This window comes from Pygocentrus nattereri, chromosome 10, assembly GCF_015220715.1.
Source record: "Pygocentrus nattereri isolate fPygNat1 chromosome 10, fPygNat1.pri, whole genome shotgun sequence".
Taxonomy (NCBI): domain Eukaryota; kingdom Metazoa; phylum Chordata; class Actinopteri; order Characiformes; family Serrasalmidae; genus Pygocentrus; species Pygocentrus nattereri.
Genome location: NC_051220.1, coordinates 10,781,511 through 10,809,405, shown reverse-complemented (window position 1 = coordinate 10,809,405; position 27,895 = coordinate 10,781,511). Strand labels below are relative to the sequence as shown.

Here is a 27,895-nt window from a genome sequence, read left to right as displayed (position 1 = left end):
AGAATCTGAATTTCGCGGGACGTAAATTTGGCGCTAAAGTTCCCAGAGACAGCAGCAGGAGCGGCGCGAGAGCGAGAAAACAAACTCAAACGACTAGAAAAAAGAAACAAGCAGAACAGAAACAATAAAGATAGAAAGAAAGAGGAAGACGGGAAGGAAAGAAAGTCGGTGGCTGGAGCTTAAGACGCGCGCGCAGGAGCAGAGCTGTGATTAAAGAAGGCTGTTTTGGGGCTCGAGCCTGATTTGCGCCCTCTGCCGCAGAACCCAAACAAAGGACTGCGAGCTCGAGACCGGCTTATTCCGCAGGCGCAACGCTCGTGGGCAAAAATATCGACCTGCATTGCTGACGTATATACTCGTTCGTGGCGCGCGCCCGCTGGTCCTTTGTGTTTTTAGTTGTTTTTTCGTTTTTGTTTTTGGACCTCGTCGGCTCGAGCTCGGGCTCGTGCAATTCTCGCTGTCTGTCCAGGGCACCGGGTCTGGTTCGGGATGCTCGCGGTCGCGTGCGGAGGCAGAGCGGACGGAGGGCGCGCGGGGAGCTGCAGCCCATACACGCGACTCCCGGTAAGAGAGAATGTGTTTACTGACCGTACAGAGAGTGAGTGACCAGACAGAAGCTTCTCATTCGCCAGCGCCTTGCTCGAATGATCCCGTTCCACCTTAAATGGTGCAGCAGTTATTCTAACGCCTCAGGCGCCTCAATGGAAGTGCTGTACCATTTAAGGTGGAACGGGGAAATTCGAGCAAGAAACTTGTGAAAATTGGTCAGTTTTACTGACCCATAGGGAACTGTGTGTGTGTGTGTGTGTGTCTGTTTTATACAATCTAAATTCAGTTAAATGTGTATGTATTCAGGTGTGTATGCATGCATGGTTAGATACACACACACACACATTTCTACATAAATACATAGACTGTCATATAGATACACAGATAACAGGGGTGTTATCATATGGTGGTGTTTTGATATGGTGCATGTTTTTGTTACCACATAAATCTATGAATAAATGTCCAAATATGTGCCTTGTGCTCATATATTAATAAAGTGTTAATGTGTCTATCATGTACACATCTTACATGCATGCACACCAATTTTCAGCTCTGGGGTCAAGCTTCCATTTGATTTTCAACGTTTTGTACCTTGATTCCTGAGTTCTAGATATATAGTTATACATTACACGCATTAACAGAGCTTTTTCAGTGCCTGGTGCACAGCACTGTATCAAAACAATCCCCAAGATCACGTCCCCTTCAACTCACACACATATGTATATGTACATGTTGTAGGGGTTGTGATTTTTGACGATTGCTTTTTAAAGATTGTTTTTTGTTGTTTCATGCCTAAATGGTTGCGAATGGTTCTATAGAGCAGCACAAAGCTTGTAAACATATCTGCTATATAGAACCCTATTCAAAAAGGTTCTATATAGATCCATTTACCACACATTCTCCAGCACCTGGAATAACCGCTTCACCATGCAAAGAACCATTTAAGTGTGCATATGGGTTCTCGAATCTCCAGATTTTTTGTCATTTTTTTTAGTTTTTGAGATAATTTGAAGATATAAAGCCTGTTGCTCTTTATATAATGTGTACATTTCTTGATGAATGGACCAAAAGAAACTACTACTTGGAAAAAAGTCTGGTTCCATTGACTTACATTAGGAGTTAAGTATGTTTTTATATATAAGGTGTGGGCAATATGGCAAAAAAATATCATATGCCACATATCAGTATATAATAAGAAGAAGAATTATAACCGCAGTGATTTTTATTCAGTGTTTTACTGCACTAAGTCTAAGAAACAGGTCTAATTATGTCCATTTTGTAATGAAACATGTGGTTGGTCAGTGTTCTTTGAGCACCCATATCCACCATATGCTCAGAAAAGCGTGTTGTGACATCATTTATTGTGATAATGATCGTCGTTCTTCGGACAAAGTCTTGTATTTTCATTTTTATCTCCAATGGAAATGGTTTTAAGGATGTTTTGCCCTCCTGTGAAGTTAGTTTTTTTGGAAAGGCAAGGTCTAAAGAGATGTTCATGGTCCATTCAGACCTCATAATTTGAGATATTGGGTGTTAATGTATCCAGAACAAAACATGGTTTGAAACATGGGTGTGAAGCTCTGTTTATGTTCTAGATACCTCAGGCCTAAGCTGGTTTACTTTACAGCTTTATTGAAGCGTGTCAGCTGTGTTATTTATCACTCATACACTCCAACACCTGTTGCAGCTGTCCGACCTGTCTGTGCGAGTGTGGAGGTCGGGCAGGTGGAGGCAGGCATGTTTACTGGTGTAAAAGGCCAGCAGTGGTACTAGACAAGCTGTGTAGAGTGATCTGCAGAAGATTTTGCTACAGAGGGTTAAAAGGATGTGTTGAATTTACGTGATGTGAATGTGACCATCATTCCGTTACACTTCATTCAAAGGCTGCGTACAGAATGCATGAATAAGCGCTGAATTATATTTAAATATGTCTGTGTGTGATAATGTGGAATAGAAAATGTACATACCAGCACTGTGGCCAGTGGAGCTCTGTGGCTCCTCGACTGTAGATGTTTCCTCATGTCAGACCCACTTACTGCACTTTAACCCCTCAATGCTGCAGAGCAAAAATGGCTGATCTGTCATTCGCCCACTTAGTTTCGCTCTGACTGATTGATGATCTTAAAGGGGAATTCCACCAATCATTCAAAATTTCTGTATAATTCAGTCATTGAGATGTAAACAAAGTCATAGTTTGATAAATTGATGTGAAACAATCCACTGTAGAGAAACCTGTCAGCTCACATTTCTTTACAGTGGTGGTGATAGGAACCAGGGGTCGCCATGACTACAGCACAAATGTAGCCATTTTATTTACTATCCAAATAAAATCCAAATCCACCAGTGAACCCACACATGTCATCTGAGTCTTATATGGATGTGTCAGTTGTTGTTGATGAAGGAAAATAGTAGAAAATCTGAAATAATAAGTTTTCTTTGTGGACTATTTTGCCTCACAACACCCTGCATATTATGTATCCCTCCACCATGAAATGATTTTAGGTTCTCAAAAATCGTAAAACAGTGTCTCAGACATCAGGCAGTGAATTCATAACCATTTCATGTTATATCTTTAAGTGAGGGAGCTTTTAGAGGTGGACATCTGGTTCCTATCACCACCACTATGAACAATTCTGACTGTGTAAGTTTCTCTAGAAGTGAAAGATTCACACTAAATCACTATGAACAACTGTTTACATCTTAACCACTTAAGTAGGCTTGGTACCAGTTCATTGCCTCTTCAGTCTTGCTTGTTTTCGAGCTGAAAATGCTAGGCTAGTAACATTAGCTATGCCATTAGCATCTGTCTCTTCATCTAAGGTCGGCTGAGTTTTCTGTAAATTTATGCAGCATGTGATTTACTGTGGCCTTCTGCGCTCTCAATATGACTTTAATTTAATGTAGTGATGGTAAAATTCTGAGTGACACCCTGAGGAACTGAACAGTGTTCAGTATCATTGAGCACAGCATGTCCGTTGTGCAGTGGCTTTTATTGATAGCTTACACATGCCCAAGATATGCCCAGATTGAATCTGAAGTTGAAATCTGAAAGTAAAAGTTCCTTTAGTTCGTTTCAAAGACTGCAGGTCTGTGTGCGCCTCACGTGCCCCGTTTCTCCTTATGCCTCACGCGCCCTATTTCTCAACACTTCGTGGAGAAAGTTCAGGAGGAGCTCAGTGTGATTCATATAAAAGGCTTCTCACGATAAGGTTAGGACGTGAATATTAACCCCTTACACTGTTACTGAGAGAACTACTCTCATATCCACAAGAGAAAGTCTGGGACAATATATCTACTAGAGGTGGGCGATATGGTGAAAATTTTATATCACAATAGTTTTCAAAAAGTTTTCACAATGTATGATATTTCACTATATTTTTTCTGATATTTGGTCAGTTGGAAAAAACAAAAGCCACATTTTAAAATATAAGATTTCAAATATGAGATATAAGGCTCTAAAAACCTTTCACGCAATAAATCTAGTTAAACAGGACTGATTGGACTCTGTTTGCTGTCTTACTGTGACTTCAACCTAGCAAATCTATACCTGCACATATAGACTGACTGACATCTTGTACATCTTCTATCCATTGTGTAATCTGAAATATCTATATATTTATTTATTTATTTATTTATATATCTCATTTACCTCAGTCTACCTCAGACTCACGTATCACATATAGAAAAGTGAGTCGTGTGTGTGTGTGTGTGTGTGTGTGTGTGTGTGTGTGTGTGTGTGTGTGTGTATATATATATATATATATATATATATATATATATATATATATAGTCATGTTTTCCAATGGTAAGCTTTTTTGAGTGTGTCATGTATATAAGTACAAAACAAATCAAACCCCATTGTAATATTTAAATATCCAAAATATAAAAGAAAAAAACATGTATGTATATATATATATATATATATATATATATATATATATATATATATATATATATATAGATGGAGGAAGGCTGTTAGTTATATATGCGTCGAAGGACAGATCAGGGTCTATCACGACACCAAGATTTTTTACAGGTGAGCTTGATGCAGCTGAGAAATTGTTAAGTTAGACAGTTTGTTTCTAGCTGCTTTTGGACCAAGCAGGATCTCTGTTTTATCCGAGTTAAGCAGGAGAAAGTTACTCGACATCCAGTCTTTTATGTCTTTTACACAGTCCTCAATCTTGCTAAGTTTAAGTTTATCATCCGGTTCTCTTGATATATATAAATGAGTGTCATCGGCATAGCAGTGGAAATTTATGCCGTGTTTACTGATAATGGTGCCCAGTGGTAGTATATATATTATGAATAATATAGGTCCTAAAACAGAGCCTCGTGGAACACCATACTTTTCATTTGCGAGGACAGATGATTCACCGTTTACATTAACAAACTGATAGCGATCAGTGAGGTAGGGCCTGAACCAGGAAAGAGCTATTAGTGTTATCCCTTTAAGGTTTTCTAGTCTATCTAGTAAGATAGCATGGTCTATTGTGTCAAATGCTGCACTAAGATCAAGGAGGACTAGCAAAGACACATTTCCTTTGTCAGAGAATAGTAAAAGATTATATACAATTTTTACTAGTGCTGTTTCTGTAGTATGATGTGGCCTAAAACCAGACTGAAGTTTTTATTGTATATGATTCCTGTATGAATAGGAACTTAATTTTTTTGTACCGCTTTTTCCAAGATCTTAGATATAAAGCGGAGATTCGAGATAGGTCTATAATTTGATAGTACGCAGGGATCGAAGTTAGCTTTCTTAATCAGCGGTCTAATTACTGCTAGTGTAAGAGTGTTTGGGATGTATCCAAGGCTAAGAGTGGAGTTTATTACTGACAGAATAGGCTTGGTTATTTCTGGCAAAATTTCCTTGAGTAAACCTGTAGGAATCGGATCTAAAATAGAAGTAGAAGATTTTCCGGAAGAAACAATTTTAACTAGTTCATTTTCTTGAAGTAAGGTAACTGATTCCAGCCTCTCTGCAGTGATTATAATATTCTCTATAATATTCTAAGATCATCAAACCTCCACCTGTCGAGAAAACCTGCAGATACAGCACCTCTGTATCTGATAGAGTGATCATATAAACTTCACTGAGTGCGTTTACCTGCACTCAATAATCTAATAACTGCAGAAAATCAGACTTTGTCAGTAATCCAATCAACATGTTTACATGCTCTTGAGTAATCAGATAATGGGGAGACTTTGGGTCTACACGAGTCAGACAGTAATCAGATTACTGCTTTACAACCAGACAATAAACACAAAAGAAGATGTGACGTAAACATAACGTAAAATTCAAACTTCATGCCACGGCGTTAAAAAAAAAACACTTTACCTAAAAATACGAACATACATATCTTATATCTCTATTTTTGTCATTTTTCAGTTTTTGTCATAATTTCAAAGTACCCCTTGCCTTTTATGTCGTATGTTAATGCACCAGAAGAAATGGCCCAAAATGACTTGGAAAAAAGTCTGCTTCCATTGACTTACTTGAAAAGTAAAGCATGTTTTTTCCTTCTCCTGTAAAGTTACCATTTTGGAGCTTTTGTTCCAACAGCAGTTGTCGCACATGTACAGACTGAGAAATCTGAAAGAAATCAGAGTAAGAGTTCACATGCACTGAGAAATCTGATTACGGAGCTAAAATCCAGCCTCTTTATTGGATTTCTTGATCTGATTTTTGGACCTTATTCCGATCTAAGAAATCTGAGTGTTCACATGTCCATTTGAATAATCAGATAACTGCAGAAATCTGATTATAATCAGATTATTCAGTGCATGTAAACACACTCAGTGTGGGCTTTTAGAACAAGCAGGACCAGCATTACCAAAGTTACTCTCACTCTAATTGCTTAATTCTGCCTGTTGCTGTGAAGGTGTGTGTAAAGTGTGGTGGGTTTAGTGAGGAGGATGACGACGATTGGTTGGTGGGACGTTGCCCTCTTGACTGACCCACTGATGGCGGGCTTGCTCTCACACTTTAATGGTGCATGTTGAATTTCACAGTTGGATCTGTTGTTCACCTCGACCACCCCCAAACACATATCTCACCTGTCATAGCCCCCGTCAGATGTGTGAGGCGGGGCATTTTGCTCTGTTTTACTCCAAAACGGGCCTTTATTGCCCCTTTAACACCCTCTACCCACCCCCAACCCCAACACACACACACACACACACAATCAATGCAGTCTAACAGCCTCGGTCTTCCAGTCTTTCAGAACCAGTCGGACTCTCTCCCCCTCCTTTTCTTCTTCTTCCTCTGTCTTTTCATTTCTCCCTCCTTCATTTCTTCCCCCTCTCTTTCTACCTTCTTTTCTTCCACTACCTCTTTTTCTTTCTCTCACCTTTGTTTCTCACTCTCTCTTTACTTTTCTTGCCCTCTCTTTCTCTCACCCATTTCTCCTTTTCTTCCTGCTCTCTCTTTTCTTCCCTTTTCTCTCTATCACTCTCTCTCCATATTCTTTTCTTCCCTTCTCTCTGTTCTCCCCTTTCCTCGTGTGATATAAACTGAGTCTGTTCTACAGTTTCTCATTAGGTTGAGTGAATAACTGGCTCTAAATGTAGGTATTGTGATATAAACCGAGTCTGTGCTACACTTTCTCATTTGTAGGTATTGTGTTTTATAAAACAGGTTTAATTTACCTTAAAGTAAGATGTTAAAATATAGATTTAACAGAACAGTACTCAGTCTGTTAACCTATAATTTGTTTTCATAAAATCTAAATGTTAATGCAGTCAGGTTAATTCCATACCAGATTATCTGTAATAGACTGAAAGTGATATTAGGGCTGGGCAATTAATCAAATGTTATTTTCAATTACAATTATGACTTCCAGTGAAACCAAGACCATTGGTATGAAGCAATTATCGTCCCACGTTCTGTTTCACAATGATGCGCTCCTTTTGTCTTGTGGTATAAATAGAGATGCACTGATACCACTTTTTTCCTTCGGACCCCTGAGTACTGGCTGATACCGATACCAGCTTTATCAAACCTAACTCAAGTCCTGATATTTCAACAATTACATGTTTTGAAATATTTTATTTTGGTAAAATCTATGTTCTGGGTCACAAATAACACACTCAGCTTGGCTAGATGGCATTTACTTGTTGTATTATATTTATTAGATGCTTAAGAAAACCTATTTTTGTTTATTTACTATATCTGTTTAGTATTTAGTATTATATCATTAGTATTAAGAACTGTTTTTAACAACTTAAGTAAATGTAAAAAAATATCTTCTTTGGGTGAAACAGTTACAGATAAACCTGTGTTTTTTACACATCAGCACACAACAGCTTCTCTGGTTCAAAAACATCTCTGAGAGTCAGTTCAGTAAATATCACCGTTATTCACTCTGTCAGTATCAGCGACTTTCAGTATTTTTTCTGGCTTGGTTGAAGTGACAGCCCACGCAATCCTGCTGCTGAGTGATACAGCTGACCAATGGAGGGGCAGACACAGAGGCCCGGCTAGCGGGCTGCTATGCTAAAGGATAAATCAAGGCTAAAGGCTTCTTTACGCCGAGAGTCTGGCGGTTCCTTCTGCTCTCAGTAACATTAACTCAGATTCTAAGTGACCACATAATGGCAGACAAGTGATTACGGAACTAGTGTTGCACCGATCTTCTTCTTCTTCTTCTTCTTTCGGCTGCTCCCTTTAGGGGTCGCCACAGCGGATCATCTGCCTCCATCTTGCCCTATCCATTGCTTCCTCTACTTTCACACCAACAATCTCCATGTCCACCTTCACTACATCCATAAACCTTCTCTGAGGTCTGCCTCTTCTCCTTCTACCCGGCAGCTCCATCTCCAACATTCTTTGCCCAATATATCCACTATTCCTCCTTAACACATGTCCAAACCATCTCAACCTGGCCTCTCTGGCTTTATCTCCAAACTGCTCCACCTTCACTGTCCCTCTGATCTGCTCATTTCTAATTTTGTCCAGCCTTGTGACTCCCAATGAAAATCTCAGCATCTTCATCACCGCCACCTCCAGCTCAGCCTCCTGTCTTTTAGACAGAGCCACAGTCTCCAAACCTTACATCATAGCAGGACGCACTACTGTCTTGTAAACCTTCCCTTTCACTCTTGTTGCTATCCTTCTGTCACACATCAGCCCTGACACCCGTCTCCACCCATTCCATCCTGCCTGCACCCTCTTCTTCACCTCTTTTCTACACTGTCCATTGCTCTGGATGGTTGACCCAAGATATTTGAAGTCATCCACCTTTACGACCTCTACTCCTTGCATCTTCACCTTTCCACCTGCCTCCCTCTCATTTACACACATGTTTTCCGTCTTATCTCTACTGATTTTCATTCCTCTCCTCTCCAGTGCAAATCTCCACCTCTCCAGATTCTCTTCCACCTGCTCTCTACTCTCACCACAGATTACAATGTCATCTGCAAACATCATGGTCCATGGAGCCTCCTGCCTGGCCTCATCTGTCAACCTGTCCATCACCATTGCAAACAAGAAGGGGCTCAAAGCTGATCCCTGATGTAACCCTACCTTCACCTTGAAACCATTTGTCACTCCAACTGCACACCTCACCACTGTCTCACTATCCTCATACATGTCCTGCACCACCCTAACATACTTTTCAGCTACACCTGACTTCCTCATACAGTACCACAGTTCCTGTCTTGGCACCCTGTCATATGCCTTCTCTAGATCCACAAAGACACAATGTAGCTCCTTCTGACCTTCTCTGTACTTCTCTACCAACGCTCTCAACGCAAAAATTGCATCTGTGGTACTCTTTCTGGGCATGAAACCAAACTGCTGCTCACTGATCTGAACCTCTCGCCTTAGCCTTGCTTCAACAACTCTTTCCCATACCTTCATGGTGTGGCTCATCAACTTTATACCTCTGTAATTACTGCAGCTCTGCACATCACCCTTGTTCTTAAAAATGGGGATCAATACACTGCTTCTCCACTCATCAGGCATCCTCTCACTCTCCAGGATTTTGTTAAACAACCTGGTTAAAAAGTACACTGCCTTCTCTCCTAAACATCTCCATACCTCCACAGGTATGTCATCTGGACCAACTGCCTTTCCATTCTTCATCCTTTTTAAAGCTGACCTCATTTCCACTTTACTAATTCTCTATACTTCCTGATCCACTATCTCTCCTCCCCCCCATTGTCCTCCTCTCTCTCTTGTTTTCCTCATTCATTAGTTCTTCAAAGTACTCCTTCCATCTACTCATCACTCTCTGTTCACTCACTAGTACATTTCCCTCTCTATCCTTTATCAGCCTAACCTGCTGTACATCCTTTCCAGCTCTATCTCTCTGTTTAGCCAAACAATACAAGTCCTTTACTCCTTCTTTACTGTCCAGCCTCTCATACAGCTCATCATAGGCCTGAGCCTTTGCCTTTGCCACCATTCTTTTCGCTATGCGACTAGCCTCACAGTACTCCTGCCTACTTCCTTCATCTCTCTGGTTATCCCACTTTTTCTTAGCTGCCTTCTTCTTCTGAATACTCTCCTGGACTTCCTCATTCCACCACCAACTTTCTTTGTCTTCTTTCCTCTGACCAGATGAAACACCCAACACATTCTTGCCAGTTTCTCTCACCACCTTAGCTGTAGTCTCCCAGTCCTCAGGTAGCTCCTCACTGCCCCCAAGGGCCTGTTGCAATTTTTCCCTGAACTGCCTGCAACCATCCTCCTCCTTCAGCTTCCACCATCTAATCTTTGGCTCTGTCTTCATTCTCTTCCTCTTCTTTGTTTCTAATCTCATTCTACAGACAACCACCTTATGCTGCCTTGCTACACTTTCCCCTGGTACCACTTTACAATCTTCAATCTCCTTTAGGTGGCATCTCCTGCTAAGGATATAATCCACCTGTGTGCACCTCCCTCCACTCTTGTATGTCACCCTGTGTTCTTCCCTCTTCTGAAAATACGTGTTCACCACAGCCATTTCCATTCTCTTTGCAAAATCTACAACCATCTGACCTTCCGCATTTCTGTCTTTCACACCATACGTACCCAGCACCTCTTCATCCCGTCTGTTCCCTTCACCAACATGTCCATTGTCTGCACCAATCACTAATCTCTCCTCTCTAGGGACACCATCTACCTCTTCATCCATCTTACTCCAAAATTCCTCTTTCTCCTCTAACTGACAACCAACCTGTGGTGCATACTGACCACATTCAAAATTACACCATCAACCTCCAACTTCAGGCTCATGATCCTGTCTGACACTCTCTTTACATCCAGAACACTTCTCCCAAGCTGTTCCTTTAGGATTATCCCTACTCCATTTCTCTTCCTCTCTACACCATGATAGAACAGTTTGAATCCACCTCCAATGTTCCTGGCGTTACTTCCTTTCCATCTGGTCTCCTGGACACACAGATATCTTCCTTCTCTCCATCATGTCTCTAACCTCCACAGTCCTGCCTTTCCTTCTCTCTCGCTGCCTTTTAACCTGCCTTCCTCCTCTCCTCTTTGATGGTCTTCGACCTACAGTAGTCCAATTTCCACCGGCACCCTGCTGGTCAACAGGCGGTCGTTGTTAACCCAGGCTTCGACCGATCCGGTATGGCAATCATATTTGTGATCCTCATGATAGTTTTGGCACATGTTTTACGCCGGATGCCCTTCCTGACGCAACCCTCACCATATATCCGGGCTTGGGACCGGCACCAGAAGTACACAAAGTACACCCCTAATGGCTGGTTTAACTAGTGTTGCACCGATACTTATACTATATCCATATCAATGCCAATACTGGCACTTAAACACGTATGAGTGTTTGAGTGAAAGGGAAGTACTGATACCTACGGTATTTATGCTCCCCTTTCCTGCAGTGGGCTTTTGTCCCAAAACTCATCCAATTTATTTTTATTTATTACTTTTATGTGTTTAGTTATTCTCAGTAGACTGTAGAAGTACACCACACCACAGTTGATCTTATTTATTTTTGTCTTATTTCCTTGTATTTATTTATTTTATAATATCTGTTTAAATGTATATATATATATATATATATATATATATATATATATATATATATATATATATATATCACACATATGTCATATACATTTTATTTATTGTGATTGTGATTTTTCCCGTGATCAAGCAGCCCTAAGTGAAACACATGTTTCTGTTGATCTGAATGATTTCAGTGAGGTCGGTGTGCAGGTCAGAGCTCTGATGTTTGCGGCTTATGGTTTGAATATGTGTTCTCTTCTGCAGCATTATGAAATAAAGTCTTTCCTGCCGTTTAGAAACAGGCCGGGGTGCTTCAGCCAGTTTCGCTCCTTTTTTCTCGGCTTTGATGGCAATTTGCTCATAGTTTTGTCACACTGCTTACTCATTGCTCTGCGGTTTAGCTGTAAGGAAACACCACATATTTCCTCTCAGATACACAGATCAGGACTGTGTGCCTGTTTAAAAGTCAGAGACTCATTTATTGATTTTCCAGTCAAATCAGCCTTTCAATGCAAGTTGCTGATCAGGAAAAATATTTTAAAAGTATGCCCATTCAGTGTTTAACATCTCTAAATAAATGATTGACATCATTTTTTGCTTCCTATTTAATGATTTTTCCTAATTTATTGGGGATGACTTGAGATTTCTATAACATGTAATTTTATATTCCTCAGAAAATTCTACTTTAGGGCCCTAATCTAACATAACCACATCTGTAACACACCCAACATAACCATACATGTAACAAACCTAATATCAACACACCTGTAACACGTAACACACACCTGCAACATACCTAACCTTGCATAAGCCCACCTGTAACACACCTAACCCAACATAACCACACCGGTAACACACCTAACATAACGTAACACACACCTGCAACATACCTAACCTTGCATAAGCCCACCTGTAACACACCTAACCCAACATAACCACACCGGTAACACACCTAACATAACCACACTTGTAACATACCCAATTTAATGTAACCACACCTGTAATATACATAGCACAACCATACCTGTAGTGTACCTAAACTCACATGACCACACCTGTAACACATCTAACCCAGCATGACCACACCTGTAACACACTTAACATAACCACACTCATAACATACCCAATCTAACGTAACTACACCTGTTACATACAAAACATTACCATACCTGTAATGTACCTAAACTCACATAACCACACCTATAACACACCTAACCTTTAATACCTACATATGTAACATACCTACTTCACCACACCTGTAACAGACCTAAACTAACATACCCACACTTCTAACACACCTAATATAACAATCACACATATAGTACCACATGAACCACTTATGGGTCACACCACATGGGTCGGGGGTCCCAGCAGAACTTCAGCATTTCCCAGAGGTTTAAATTTCTGAGATCAAGTTGATGCCAAGGATAAAAGATGTTAGTAAATTTGAGGATACAGTATAAGTATTAGGTAGTTTAGACAAAGAGAATCTTTATTAAACACAAAACACATTTTAAAATTATTATCATTTATTTAACAGCAAAGTTAACACACGATTAACACCTCTGGGAAAAAGTAGTTGCCCCCTTAGTTAGTCAAGCAACAAATTAAGCAAATGAAACTGATAATGAGATTTAGCTGACTGAACACAGCCAGACGTAAAGGCAATCGGCTGTGACGAACGCAAAGCTCACACATAACCTTTTACCACCACAGTAGCCCACGATCCAAAAAATCCTGAAAAGATACGAATAGAAATAAATCAGTCTGGAACATTCTTACGGTTCTACAAACTTAAAAAGCTGATACTTCAGTAAAAGCAAAGGCTCTGTTTTTCTGTGTAGAACCATTTCATGTTTACATGGTTCTTTGCATGGTGAAATATTCTTTAGATTGATGGAGAAGGTGTTGTATATGGGTCTGGGTTAGAATCTGTAGTGGCACATATGAAAATCCAACAACTACGTTTACATTTATTCAGTACTTTACAAACTGCACTGCATTAAATCTAATTACACAGGCCTAATTATGCTCACTTTGTACTGAAACCTGTACTTTGTCAGTGTTCAAGCATTGACGATATCCTCAAAATGCTCAGAAAAGTTTATTGTGACATAACTTATCACAATAACAATAAGACAATGTCCGCCTATTGCCCAAACCTGCCGTTATCTACAGAAGCGTGTTCTCGTTACGAGATCTGGCCCTGCCAGGACTCAGATGGGAAGGGCACAGTTGAGTAAAGTTTGATTTGGAAAGTGATGGTAGATCAGTGACTCTGCTCTTACCAAACACCTTCACTTCTCGTTTCCGACAGAGGCACCAGTCAGAAATCAGCTGCGCTGTGTTAGCATTCCAGGAATCGGGCCGGGCCGAGTTGCCACACTCACTACTTCCCTCAAACCCTGTTAAAGCCAAAATCACAAAATTAAATATACCAATTTCCCCCTGACCCCAAATATAGGCTCACATCTGCTTCTTCAGCTTTAGCACTGGAGCTAATGTTGCTAATAAGTACCCTACAGACTAGCATTGTGCTTACAGAAAGGCCATAAGCATCAAATGTGCCTCAAACTGCTTGATATATCGATAAAAACTTGACTAATTCAGGACTCAGGATATTTGCTAATTAATGGAACCAGAGTTTTTTTCCAAGTACTTTGGGGGTTGTTTGTTTTTTTATTTAAACTTATTTTTTCTGGCAATGGTTTCAGTTAAAATGTTGTTTTAACTTAAAAGGTTTAGTGTTCAGGCTGCCTTGCAATCCAAAGTTAATTGAATTTTGTGTAGCAAGTTACCAGAACAAGAACCTCTGTTATTACATATAATAACTCAGATAACTCAAAATTACCACCCCCAACTTTTTCTTCCAAAAAATACTTCATACCTTTTGAGCTGCTTAACATAATCAAGTATTGATGGGGTATTGAGCAGGTGTTGCATGATATATACAGGACTACTGGAACGTCTGGACCTATTAACCCCGGGGAGAAGTGATATGCAAGTCACTACGGATCATAGTTATTCTAATATTTCGATGTTTTTTTGTAGTTAAATATAAAAGAAATAATAAACACTGCCCAGATGAACAGCCTTTACTGTTTTTGTTTTGTGTGTTTACGTTGTTTGTTAGTTTGCTGAGGTTTTGTGTATTGCATGTGTTTTGATTGTGCTCTGTTGTGGGTCGGGGAGTGTTTGTGGTGGTTACTGTCAGCGGGAGCTTTATGACTTGAGATGATCTCCCTGCTGTTTTCCCTGCAGTGGTCTGTGCCTTTTGTGTAGGGGTCAATAAACAGCACAGAGAGCACTATGTTAAATGATTGAAAATAGCATACATGTATAAAATGCATGCTGTGTGTGAGTGTGTGTATGTGTGTGTACCCTACAGACCAGCATTGTGCTTACAGAAAGGCCATAAGCATCAAATGTGCCTCAAACTGCTTGATATATCAATAAAAACTGGAATAATTCAGGACACAGGATATTTGCTACTCTTTAGATAGGCTGTTGTACTTTAGTCTATGTTTATGAATAACAGTGAGTCGTACAGTGTCGGAAACCACATAATCAAGACTATTAGAAATGCTAAACAGCTCCACACAGTTTGAAGAGGGTGTGGGATGATTTAGCCCTGCAGTTAGCACCATGATAATTTTTGGGGTAGAAGCTTCCATTACTTGTTAGTTACATTAGCCTTCATTAGACTTCAGACACCAAACATGTCTCAGCTGATCGGCTACAGTTTGGGGTGAAAGGGGGAAAACCGGTAAACATATTATTTTTTGAAGAGCTGTTGCTTTAAGATGGTCAACTCAAGGTCTTATTTGAGGACCAGTTTACATCTGTTCCTTATGAGTGAAAAAGAGAAAGAGAGAGAGAGAGAGAGAGAGAGAGAGAGAGAGTAGATTAGAGCTTCAGAAACAGAAACCTCTCTGGGTTCTTCCCTCTCCCACCTGCTCTGAGTGCAGATGTCAGTGACAGGTGCATTAGCTCATTTGCATTTGGGATAATACCAGCCTTCTTCTACTCATTCACACACATACAGATATATGTAATACTATGTCTGTAAGCACATATGCACCTCTGTATATTTACATATATATGTAAATTTATGCATATACTGTATTTACATAACTGCTGTCAGAACAATACATCTCATCCATAATGAGAACTTCACAGGAGAAGGATGTAAATTAATGGAACCAGAGTTTTTCCAAGTACTTTAGGGTTGTTTGTTTTTGTTCATTTATCATGAAATTTACACACTATATAAAAGGCAACAGGCAATTTCAGATATATATATTTTGTATTTCTTTACTTGGATTTATTTAAAATATATATGGTGATTTTAATATTACTGTGTAAAAGTCATCAGCACCTAAACAACTTATCTTTTCTGGCAATGGTTTCAGTTAAAATGTTTTAACTTAAAAGGTTTAGTGTTCAGGCTGCCTTACAATCCAAAGTTAATAGAATTTTGTGTAGCAAGTTACCAGAACAAGAACCTCTGTTATTACATATAATAACTCAGATAACTCAAAATTACCACCCCCAACTTTTTCTTCCAAAAAATACTTCATACCTTTTGAGCTGCTTAACATAATCAAGTATTGATGGGGTATTGAGCAGGTGTTGTATGATATATACAGGACTACTGGAACGTCTGGACCTATTAACCCCGGGGAGAAGTGATATGCAAGTCACTACGGATCATAGTTATTCTAATATTTCGATGGTTTTTTGTAGTTAAATATAAAAGAAATAATAAACACTGCCCAGATGAATAGCCTTTACTGTTTTTGTTTTGTGTGTTTACGTTGTTTGTTAGTTTGCTGAGGTTTTGTGTATTGCATGTGTTTTGATTGTGCTCTGTTGTGGGTCGGGGAGTGTTTGTGGTGGTTACTGTCAGCGGGAGCTTTATGACTTGAGATGACCTGCCTGCTGTTTTCCCTGCAGTGGTCTGTGCCTTTTGTGTAGGGGTCAATAAACAGCACAGAGAGCAATGTTAAATGATTGAAAATAGCATACATGTATAAAATGCATGCTGTATTCAATAGTGTGTGTGTGTGTGTGTGTGTGTGTGTGTGTGTGTGTGTTAAAAAGCAACAGCACTGATTGCTCACTATTCTAAAATTGGTCAGTTTATGTTCTTTCATCATCGTGATGTTCTGTAGTGCAAACCGCTGCTGTTCACCCTGATGGTCTGTTATTCAGAGTTGTACCTGCTCCAGGTGTGTAAACACCACCGCCCCGGCATCCACGCAGAAAGGAATGCAGAGAATTCCTCTAAACATGGACACAGCAGTGAAAAGCATTAACTCTTTAGGACATCTCTGGTGATAAAAAAAAAACATGGTCGTTCTCAGTTTTCTGTGATTACATTTGAATAAGTATATCATGTAAATTGAAGGTATAGCAGAATGACGGTAGCAACTTTTTAAGGGCAAAGACATGAGGAATGGGTTCATCTATAATAAAACAAGTTTATAGTACAGTATAAAGCTGCTGTTAAGTTTCATTGGATGGGTGTAATACTGAGTTCACACAGTAGTGGTACATCCAGTTCCACATGGTTCTTCCTCTAGTTTGTGTGTTGGTGGGTTTTTTTTTAGTTGAAATAGAGATGCAACTGTTTGCGTGGGATGATGTCAGGTTGAGGCATGTTAACCCAGCCATTCTGTTACAGGCCTAGAGAACCTTCTTTGGGTTTCCTCCTATGTCAGGTACTAATAATATGTCATATTTATAGAGCACCTCATTTTGCAACAGTGCTAACATGTAGTTATGTAATTACATTCATGTATTTGTTATTGCACGGTTCTGCAATAAATTACACTAAAGGAGAACGGCACCATTTTTCAAAGGTTCCATAGTTAAAGCGTGAAGATGTAAGCAGAGTCGTTCAGAGTAGTTTAGGGTGAAACGCTCTGTTCTAGAGAAATTTACCAAGTCAGAACCATTCCTAGTGGTGGTGATAGGAACCAGACGTCCACCTGTAAAAGCTCCCCCAGAGAGTTAGTTATTGCATGATGGTTAATGGTTATGAATTCACTGCCTGATGACCGATGATAGTTTTGAGAAGATTTTGGCCTTAAAATCCATTCATGGTGGAGGGATACATGCAGTACGTTGTGAGGCAAGTTGTTATTCCAGATTTTCCACTATTTTCAAATCATCAACATTCCTTATAAACTCAGAAGACACGTGTAGGTTCACTGACGGTTTTGGATAGTATATAAAATCTAGATTTATGTTGTAGTCATGGCGACCCCTGATTCCTATCACCACCACTGTAAAGACATTTGAACCATTTCGCACCAAACCCCTCTGAATCATGCAGGATTTTTGAGAAGAAGGGGGAGTTCCCCTTTAACAGTTATGTGGCCGTTATGTCAAGCAGTTATGTCAAGACTGCTTTTTGGAAAATTTTGTTTGCTTCAATGTCAAAAAAAGAGAAAAACAGCAAAACTTACCCTTCATTTCAAATCATAACGAATCAAAAATAATTCATATGAAATTAAAGATTTATATTTTGTATTTTTTTTTCTCAGTGGCACAGTTCCAATGAACATGTGACCTCGTCTGAGTGTCTTCATATTTGTTAGCTTTGAGCTGCTGTCATAAATGAGCAGACGGGCTAATCCAGCCATCTACAGGTCTGAAGTGTTAGTTGTGGAGGGGGCGGGGCTTAAAGCCAGTTTGTACAGGTTTTATGAAGGCTGTTAAGTGTCATTGTTTTATTAGAGGGCGCTCCCGAGTGAGTCTAAAATGAATGGGTTGATATGGAGCATTTGAGCAAAATCATTGTTTATAAATGCATAAACATTTTTAATGGAAAAGAATGCAATCATTTCCTGAACACTCGAGGTAGTAGGTCCATGACATCAGAGAGCACGAACAGCCAATGAGCTGCTCTGCTCACCAATCAATCATGACTCTCTAGCAGTAAAGCCTGCCTTTTGCCCAAAACCCATTAGCTTTTGAAAAAAGGAAATATATAGGTCGGTTTTCTTAGTTTTTTTAGTGAAATACATCCTTCTTTCTAAAATTAAAGAAACTTTCTGGGCGAGTGATCAGAAACTATTTTAACTTTTCGTTTTTAGCTGTTGAGCTCCATTTACTCCCATTCATTGAGGACTCACTCACGGACACCCTCTTCTGTTTAGCAGTCCTGTTTTTGATATAATGGGAGGAATAGGGAGTGGCCAGGCTCCTCATAAACTGGCTCTGGTATTATCCTATTTAGAACCGTGAGTTCTGTATAGCACCATTTCAAGCTGGTTCTCTGCATGATGAAATTATTGATGGAGGATGTGTTTACAGAAAGTGTTTTTATTTGGTTTTAAGAGCTGGGAGTTCAGGGTTGTTGCATTATTGCTGCATTGTTGCTGTTATTGTTATTAGACCCTCCCATCCCTTTAATTTCTTAATTTGGTTCCTATGCGGGCTGTAATTCAGTCACATGCAAAGATTTTGGCAAAATTATGCATTATGGGGATTTTCTGAGTGTAAATAAGTTACATATCCTTTAAAAAGAACACACTTCGGCACAGTTAATGTTTATTTACTGAATTTAACACATCAGGGAAAAAAATAAAACATAAAATGTGGCCTGTGCAAAAGTTATGGTACACTTTATGGTGTGTTTAATTTTTTCAAATATGTTCAAATAGTAAATAAATATAAATTGTACATGAAAATTATAATCAGAATAAATAACTTTTTATTTATATAGCACTCCAAGTGCTTTACAGACAGGTGGTAAAACAAGAAATTAGAAGTATTAGTTTAGAGTCATATAAGAAAATGACACAGATCAAATAAAAGATAAATACCATGAGACCTAGAGTTTTAATAAAATGCTAAGTTAAAGAGATACGTTTTTAGAAGCTTCCAAAATTAGCAGAAAAATGAAAATGCAATATTTATGTCTCCTGTATTGTTCTGTAACATTCCCAGACTTTCCTATAGCAGTGTAATAGTTTTTTCTGCCAATAAAACAGTATCTACTGAGATGAACTGAACTGGCTGTTTATTAAAATAATCACTACTGATCTCTCTCTCTCTCTCTCTCTCTCTCTCTCTCTCTCTCTGTCTGTCTCAGGCTAAGAGGAGGTTGGATTTGGAGGATCCTCTGTATCTGCAGGGATTCCGAACACCCAAAAGCAAGGCCAACACAGCTAGACTCTCCAGCCCAAAGAGTGAGAGACGTTTATAGAACACTTTAGAGAAATGCTCCAACTGACTTATTATAGAATGTTGACACAAGTCTGTTAGCAACACCCTAATAGTCATGTGTAACATCATAGCAACCACCAGGGATACCATAGCCACGACCCATCAACTACCTGGGATACCATAGAAGCCACATAGCAATACCTACCAGCCATCTAGGATGCATAGAACCACATAGCAACACCCTAGCAACCACTTGGGATACCATATAAAGCACATAGCAACACCCTAGCAACCACTTGAGATACTATATAAACCGCATACCATCCATCTGCGGAACCTATAAACCACCAATCAGCACCCTAGTGTCCATTTGATATACCATAGAAATTTCATAGCAACACCCTAGGAACCACCTGGGATACTATAGCAACCACCTAGCATCACCCTAGTAACCACCTGGCATACCACAGAGACCACATAGGAAATGAGGACAAACTCTATATCAGTTAATATGGTGTATCAATGAAAAAAGTTGAACCCTGATTGCTTTCTTCATCTTCTCTTCTCCATCAGCGCCAAAGTCTCCAGGTGAGCGGACGCGGTATGACACCTCCCTCGGCCTGCTGACCAAAAAGTTTGTGGGTTTGCTGAGTGAGTCGGCCGACGGTGTTCTGGACCTGAACTGGGCCACCGAGGTCCTGGAGGTCCAGAAGAGACGAATTTACGACATCACCAACGTGCTCGAGGGGGTCAAACTCATCCGCAAAAAATCCAAAAACAACATCCAGTGGCTGTAAGCGCACAGTCTGTATCTTAAAGTGGCTAATAAACAGATCATTCAGATAAAACACATCCCTATAACTATGTGTGTGTCAAGAATTTAACCGTTTTCTTAGATAACTGTGTGCTATACAGTGTTATAAAGCAGTCTCTATCTTTTCTCCAGTGTTTTTATTGTTTTATATTGTGTGTTAGAGTGAGCGGCGTGTTTGAGGGCTCAGCGGCTGGTTCAGAGCGGACAAGTGCTCTGCGGAGAGAACTGGCCGAGTTGGAGAGGAAAGAGAAAGTTTTGGACGAGCTTATCCAGTCCAGCAACAATCAGCTCAGAGAACTCACCGAAAACAAGGACAACCAGAAATATCCTTACATCTTTATATCAAATACTGAAATCGATAGCATGACGTGAATGAACCACCATGAACTTTAAAGTTAAAGTAATGTAGTTCATCTGTAACTGCAATTTATCAATTGGCAGTATATGAGAAAAAAAATTGTACACCTGGTTTATACATAGACATTGTATATATTATGTTGTATGCTGAATGTAATAGTTTTTATATCACAGTTTGACAGACTGCAATTTTCTGATCACAAGAGTTTTAATGGACCCTACATTGTCAACAGTGGGGAAATTTAGCCCAACTGTTACGTTGGAGCCTTCCACCCGAAGACTGCTGGGATAGGCTCCAGCATCCCCCCGCGACCCTGACGGAGAAGCGGCTTGGATAATGGATGGATGGATGGATGTTACGTTGGAACAGAGTTCAGACGAGTGCAGATCTAGATAAATGGTAGATTTAATATTAACCAGAGGAAAACCCAAAATCGTAGTCACAAAACAGTCCAAAGAGTCAAAACACGGAGCAATCCAGACAGGGAACAGTACAAAAAGGGCAAGGCAAAAACTCAGAAAACGTGAAGGCAAGGCAATGGTCAAAATACACAAGAAGGCAAACATGAAGAAACGCTCAGTAAGTCACCAGGATACAATACTTCACAATCCTACAATACTAAGCCCTGGCTTAAATGCTATCTACCACAGGTGTTGTAAGTTAATGCACAGGTGATCGTGAACGCTGATAGTGGATTGAACAGAGTCCTTAGTCACGTGTGTTCCCTGGGACTCCTGGCAAATGGAGTCTGTGTCGGATTCCGGTTGTGACTGAGCAGTCACGTGATCTCCCAAGGGCTGCTGGGAAGTGAAGTCCGTGGAATGCGTGACACCAACAGCGTGTAGCTCACAAACTGCCTGACCAATCAGAGTAAACCACACTCCCATGTGCTGTGACATCACAACCACAGCTCACTGGCAGTCTGATGCTCTAGAAAGTAATCACAACTTAAATGCCAGCCTTAATATTGCAATTAAATTTTTCCCCCAAATCGTTTCGGCACCGATTAAAAGCTTGACACAAAAAAGCCCACAGAATATTTCACTGAAGTGGAAATAAATAAAATTCCAGTTTAACTGAATGGATGTATGTGCTGTGAAGCTGTTTATCCTTAACTCCTCCCACGTTGGGCTATGTGACATATCAGGACATTCGGTCTATAGCAAGTCTGCGGGACCAGACGGTCATTGTGGTCAAAGCTCCTTCCGGGACCAAATTAGAGCTGCCAGAAACAACTGAGGTAAGTGACAGACTCACAGCCAATCAGATTCTGTCTTCATTCACTGTCCCAGATTCTTCTATTATTACCTGTCCTAACTCAGAGCAATCACATTCTCCCTTTATTCACTGACCTAGCTCAGTGCCAGATTCTATCGTAATTCACACCTATACCTCAGAGCCAATCAGATTCTATCTTTATTCATGCTCATAGATCAGGGCCAATTAGATCCCTTTTTCTCCAGGTCTTCAGCCAATGACCCAATGAGTTCTTTGTGATTTTTAAATAAAAGGAATTGGAAGCGTGTGTTTTATTTACAGCAGGGAAATAATTATTATATGTTTGCTATTTTGTAATGTATGTAGGATTTTTCACTTCTTTTATAACTTATTAAAGACTCTACATAAAACTCCTGATGAACTCTGTTAAACTAACTCTGCACTACCATTTTACCTGAATGGATCTATATTCACTTTCATTGTTCACCTTTATTTGTCACCCTGGCAGCATGGCAATATGCAGATTTACCTGAAGAGCAGGAACGGAGCTATTGAGGTGTACCTGTGTCCAGAGGAGGGTCTGGAGGACTTCAGCCCGGTGAAGGCTGCCAGAAAGGACTTTACTAACGGGTTCACACATATGACCCACACTAACACTCCACATCACACCCCCAGCACACCGTACACCCCCAAACAGCAGCACGGCACTGAAGGTGAGACCGACATGCTCCACTAGAAGCTTCACTCACAGCCACTAACAATGAACAGTTAGCAAGATCTAATTGGAATAATGTTATTGGGGCTTTGCTCACTGGCATTGACCAGTTTATGATTTTTCGGTGCCAAAACGGACCAGTTACAGAAAATATGCTTACAGTATTAGCATTAATATCAATCAACCATTTTTATTGAAAGTCTTTATATAGTGGTAATTACAAAAACAGCGACTGACATACCTTTTTAGTTTCCATTCATGTGCACATACTGGTGATGTAATAGTCTTTGTTGACTTTATCCTCACCTGGAAAACCAAAGAGTTACCTAAAATGTGTGAGTCTGTTAGTTAGCAAATATAGAGGAGAATTTCCAGCTGAAGATGCAAACAGAGCAAGCTCAAATAAACTACTCAACACTGCCGTCTAGAGGAGTCACTGCACATGTTAGAAGCTATCGTTGTTTTTGTGACACCTGTGATGTATCTGTTTGTATTACCTTGTAACCATATACATATTTTCAGGTTTGATGTTCTTTTTATTTTCTTTCAGCGTTTAGTGTTTATATTTCAGCCGATCTCAGTGTTTAAGCTCAAGCTCAAGTTTCAGCTTTAATAACAATCTACTATTTATCTACTATTTTATTTATACATTCCACTACTTTTGTGAACCTCAGACTTCAAGCACCAAAACAATCTGTCCACATGGATAAAGCTGTGTTTTCACAAGAGATGGTGAGAATTTGTAAAACTGGATTTTAACTTTTCAATTTTAGGGCTGAAGACAGGGGTCCAAGTCAAAAGGGTCTCTTTATGGAGAGAGCTGAGATTGTTCTGAACATTTTGATATATAATTTGAGGGTATCATGTCATATACAAGAGGATTTAAGAATATATGAAAAGAAAACAAGTAAATGACCTCAGACTGTCCAATCTAAGAAATCAGATTGTGATGTTTACATAAACAATAATCAAATAACTGCAGAAATACAATAATGATTGAATTATTAAATGCACGTAAACACACTCGCTAGTGTTTCACATAATATTTCTTTTGCACACTCTTATAATTTATTTATTAGCCTTATAAGATAAGATAAGATAAGATAAGGCTCTATCGTAGGTCTATTTATTTAATTTTAGGCACATACTTTAATACTGTCTCTCGTCACTATATTATACACATTGCTACTCTGGAATGATTGCATTTTTGTTTGTAGACCAATAAAGTTTTTAAACATTAGTTTAGTCTTTTAACCAGTAAACAAATACAATGTTGCTAATCAAACAAATGAATCATCTAATTAAACGAACACTGTGTGGTGTGTCTCCTCCATAGCCGTTCATGCTAAAGCCCAGCCCACAACAGATGGCAACAGCACTGGCGCCGCCCTGCTGGATGTAGAGGGAATTTTGGGTCTCCCTCCCAGCCTCCTCCAGATCACTGAAGATCAGCTGCCTAGCACGGCCTTCACCCCTGACCCCTCGTTTGTCAGCTTCTCGCCCCCTCTCAACCACGACGACTACCTCTGGGGGCTGGAGGACGGAGAGGGCGTTTCTGACTTTTTCGACACCTACGATCTGGGAGATCTGCTGAAAAGCTGAGCCAGAAGAACCCGATGGAGTCGTCCTTCCCTGAATTTGTGTGAGCGGCAGCTGAAAATACCCCACATGAAAATGTAATATATTGAAAATGATGGAATATGTTGACAACATGTTGGAATATATTCCATTCTCCCTATGGAACGAACTGGATGGACATCTTTTTAATCTTTTTGAACTACTTCTGGAATTTGAAGAGCAAGTGAATACCCAAAATGTCTCACATTAGCTTTTCAGCTTTTAGACTTCCAGATTCAAACTCTGAAATAGTCAATGAAACACTCTGAACTCAGGATTGATATCAGTTTTGAAGCTAAAACATGATTGCTTTAAGGTTTCTGGGCAAGAGTGTCTAGAATCACATCCAGAATTTGGCTTATTTTAACATTTAGCTTTTAGATTCAAGGTTAAAATCTTGAAATAACAGATAAAATTCTCCTCTCTCAGGACTAATCTCGATCCTGCAGCTCAAGCATGATGAGTTTGACTGGCCAGGAGACTCTAGATTCAGATCCAGAACTGTGCCTAGGTTTCTTTTAGCATGTTTTTCTTTTAATGTTTCAGGTTTAAAACCTGAAACATTAAATGAAATGCTGTAAACTAAGGATTGATATCAGTTCTGAAGCTCAAACATGAGTGGTTTTAGGTTTCTGGAACAAAATCCAGAATCTAGCTTAAATTAGCATTTATTTTTTAGATTCAAGGTTAAAATCTTGAAATGGCTGATGAAATTCTCTTTAGCATGTTTTTTTTCAGGTTTTAATCTTGAAAAATTGAATGAAATACTCTACACTCAGAATTGATATCAATTGTGAAACTCAAGCATGATTAGTTCTAACAGTTCTGAGTAGGAAACTCTAGAATCAGATCCAGAATTAAGCAATATTTTAGCATTTAGCACGTAGATTCAAGGTTACAGTCTTGAAATATCAGGTAAATTTCTCTTCAGACCAGAATGTCAAGACCAATCTTGAACCTGTTCGATTTTTGAGCAGAGGTTTTTGGGCAGGAACCTCTTCAAACAAATCCAGAATTTAGATCATTTTAAGCTATACTGAAATAGCAGATGAAATTCTCTTATCTCAGGACAGATCTCAATCCTGAAGCTCAAACAAGATTAGTTTCACCAGACAGGAGCCTCTAGATTCAGATCCATTTTTAATTTTCCAGGTTTAAACCCTGAATTAGTCAACTCGAACAGTCAGCTGGGCTGGAACATTAGAATCAAACCCAGAATTTAGCTTCTTTTAGCAATTAGCTTTTAGATTCCAGGTTTAAACCCTTTGAAATGATCTCAGGCTTCAACCTTAAACTCAGACACAAGTAGTTTGAAGGTGTAGTAGGGCTGGGCCTGAATTTCTAGAATCAACTAGAATTGTATCCAACTGTGCTGAACATGCTGGACTTGAGAGCGCCCTCTAGAGGAGCTACCCAGTATTGTTCACCAAAAGGGGAGGGGACAGTATCAGCTTATTAGACTGCTGTCTAAGGGCGCCATCTGTAAGTGAGCAAGGAAAAAAGAACTTAATTAAATGATCAATTTGAGAGCGCCCTCTAGAGGCACTCCAGATAGATTTAATACACTATGAAGCCATGGTTTTTTGACAGCCATATCAGTCAGCTAGTTAGTTAGTTAGCTAGACATATATAGGGTTGTAATAGGTATTTTTAAGCAAACATATTTTTGTATTTTGTAATGTATTTCAGTCTGAAGTGTTTTTTTTTTCAGTCGCAGAAATTACAGACTGAAAATGTTTTGTGAACTGAACTGCCAATACACCTTGAGATTTCAAGAAAGATTTGAATCAAACTCAGGAATTTTATGTCTTCCAAAGCTGAACATTGTATACTGTGATGTTTGTTTCTCTTAATGAATAGTGTTTGCCAGTAGTGGGCAGGAGTAGACCAGTAATAGTTTGACCTGAAATATGCAGTGCTTATATGAAAAATCCATCAAAGGCAGTATTTAAATTCTGAAACCTGTACATTGGTCTAACACCACTTGCACAAAACATGACATCTGTGGCGTCACTCATACAATATACACATTTACACATGGAAAGAAATGATTTCTTGACAAGTATTATTTTTTATACAATATAAAATCACTATAAAATTTTGTTTTATGAGATAAAATTACCCATGTAAAACTACTAAAGGAAGACATTGCTATCCGTTTAGATTGTTTAACTAGAAGTCAGTGTATTATTCTTACAACATGCTCAAAAAAGAAATATCGGGTATATTGACTAGATTTACGACGGTCAAACTTGTCAAAAGATCATTTTTTTGCAGTTTATAATATCAGGTGCTTGAGAATTCCAGCTCAATCTAGAGAGGTTAAGTCTGGCTCTGGAGCTTCAGCTGTTATTTCTTCTACCTCTCAAGCTTTATCTTCCTAAATGTAATAAATGAATGCCTTGTAAATCTGCTCCAAAGTTCTGCATATCAGTTAAGTGGTTCCATCCAAAGAGAGCTACATTACCGTTCACATGCACAGCTGCATATATAAGGATATAAATGATTTGGCAGCTAATTTTTCAATATTAAGTGATATTTTTCCTAAATCTTTTAGCAAATTGTATGACTATTTTTCTACAAGGAATGTAAGTTAAACCAAATTTATCATTACAAAGTGATTTGCTGGTCGTCTTTCTTTCTTTAAGTGATTTTCTTGGTTGCAGTGTTAATATTTAGACCCTGAACTGCTCAATTCACTCCGGGAGAAACAAAAAGAGGTTTGTTTTGTTGTTTGTTTGTTTTTATAGCTGAAAACTGAATATATTTGCATGACATTTCAGTATGTGATGCAGCTCTGAGCGCTAATTTAAAGCCACAGTCTGCTTTCCCACACTCAGATTTAGCTTTGCTATGTGTTTAAAGCGATAGTTTAGCTCAAAATCAAATTCTCATCATTTTTCCCATCCTTAACCCAATTGTAGTCGATCAGCAGAGACATGTTTGGTGTCTAAAGTTGGCTTCTTTAGTTTTAGCACCAGAGCTACGTTGGTTAGTGGTTGGTGGTTGGTTAGTGTAGTGGGTAACACCTTTGCCTTCTACGCTGGGGTTCAATACCCCACCAGGGCAAGCACCCTACACTATACCAATAAGGGTCCTTGGGCAAGACTCTTAACACCACCTTGGCTTACCTGTGTAAAGTGATCAAGTTGTAAGTCGCTCTGGATAAGAGCGTCAGCAAAATGACGTAAATGTAATGTAATGTAAAGCTACGAGGTTAATGTAGCTAACAAGTAACGAAAGCTTATACCTCACCAATTAGCATGGTGCTAACTCAGCTATGCTAAAATACTTCAGTCCATGTTTATAGGAAATAGTGGGCTATACAATGTCAGAAACCACATAATCAAGACGTCATGCTATTTGGTTGCTTGTTGGTTACATTAGCCTCGTAGCTTTGTTGTTAAAACTAAGACAACAGAAAGCAAATGTCTCGGCTGGTGGACCTGATTTTTAGCTCAACAATTAAAATTA

The 27,895-nt window shown here is 39.3% G+C and overlaps 1 protein-coding gene across 1 annotated transcript; it reads left to right on the top strand.

Annotated features, from left to right (window-relative positions):
- Window positions 1-61: 61 nt before the first annotated feature.
- On the top strand, window positions 62-27,483 carry e2f2 (E2F transcription factor 2). Its single transcript, XM_017716772.2, has 7 exons — window positions 62-564; window positions 19,626-19,722; window positions 20,273-20,492; window positions 20,675-20,836; window positions 21,997-22,111; window positions 22,598-22,802; window positions 24,141-27,483. Exons 1-7 carry the CDS (start codon window positions 490-492, stop codon window positions 24,404-24,406), a joined length of 1,140 nt encoding a protein of 379 aa, XP_017572261.1. The 5' UTR covers window positions 62-489; the 3' UTR covers window positions 24,407-27,483.
- The last annotated feature ends 412 nt before the right edge of the window (window positions 27,484-27,895 follow it).

What these genes read in the sequence shown, in the direction of transcription:
- e2f2 (XM_017716772.2), top strand. Translation starts at nt 490, where the DNA reads ATGCTCGCGGTCGCGTGCGGAGGCAGAGCGGACGGAGGGCGCGCGGGG. An exon ending in AAAAACAACATCCAGTGGCT is followed by an intron (nt 20,493 to 20,674) that starts GTAAGCGCACAG and finishes ATTGTGTGTTAG; the next exon opens with AGTGAGCGGCGTGTTTGAGG. An exon ending in GAAAACAAGGACAACCAGAA is followed by an intron (nt 20,837 to 21,996) that starts ATATCCTTACAT and finishes AACTCCTCCCAC; the next exon opens with GTTGGGCTATGTGACATATC.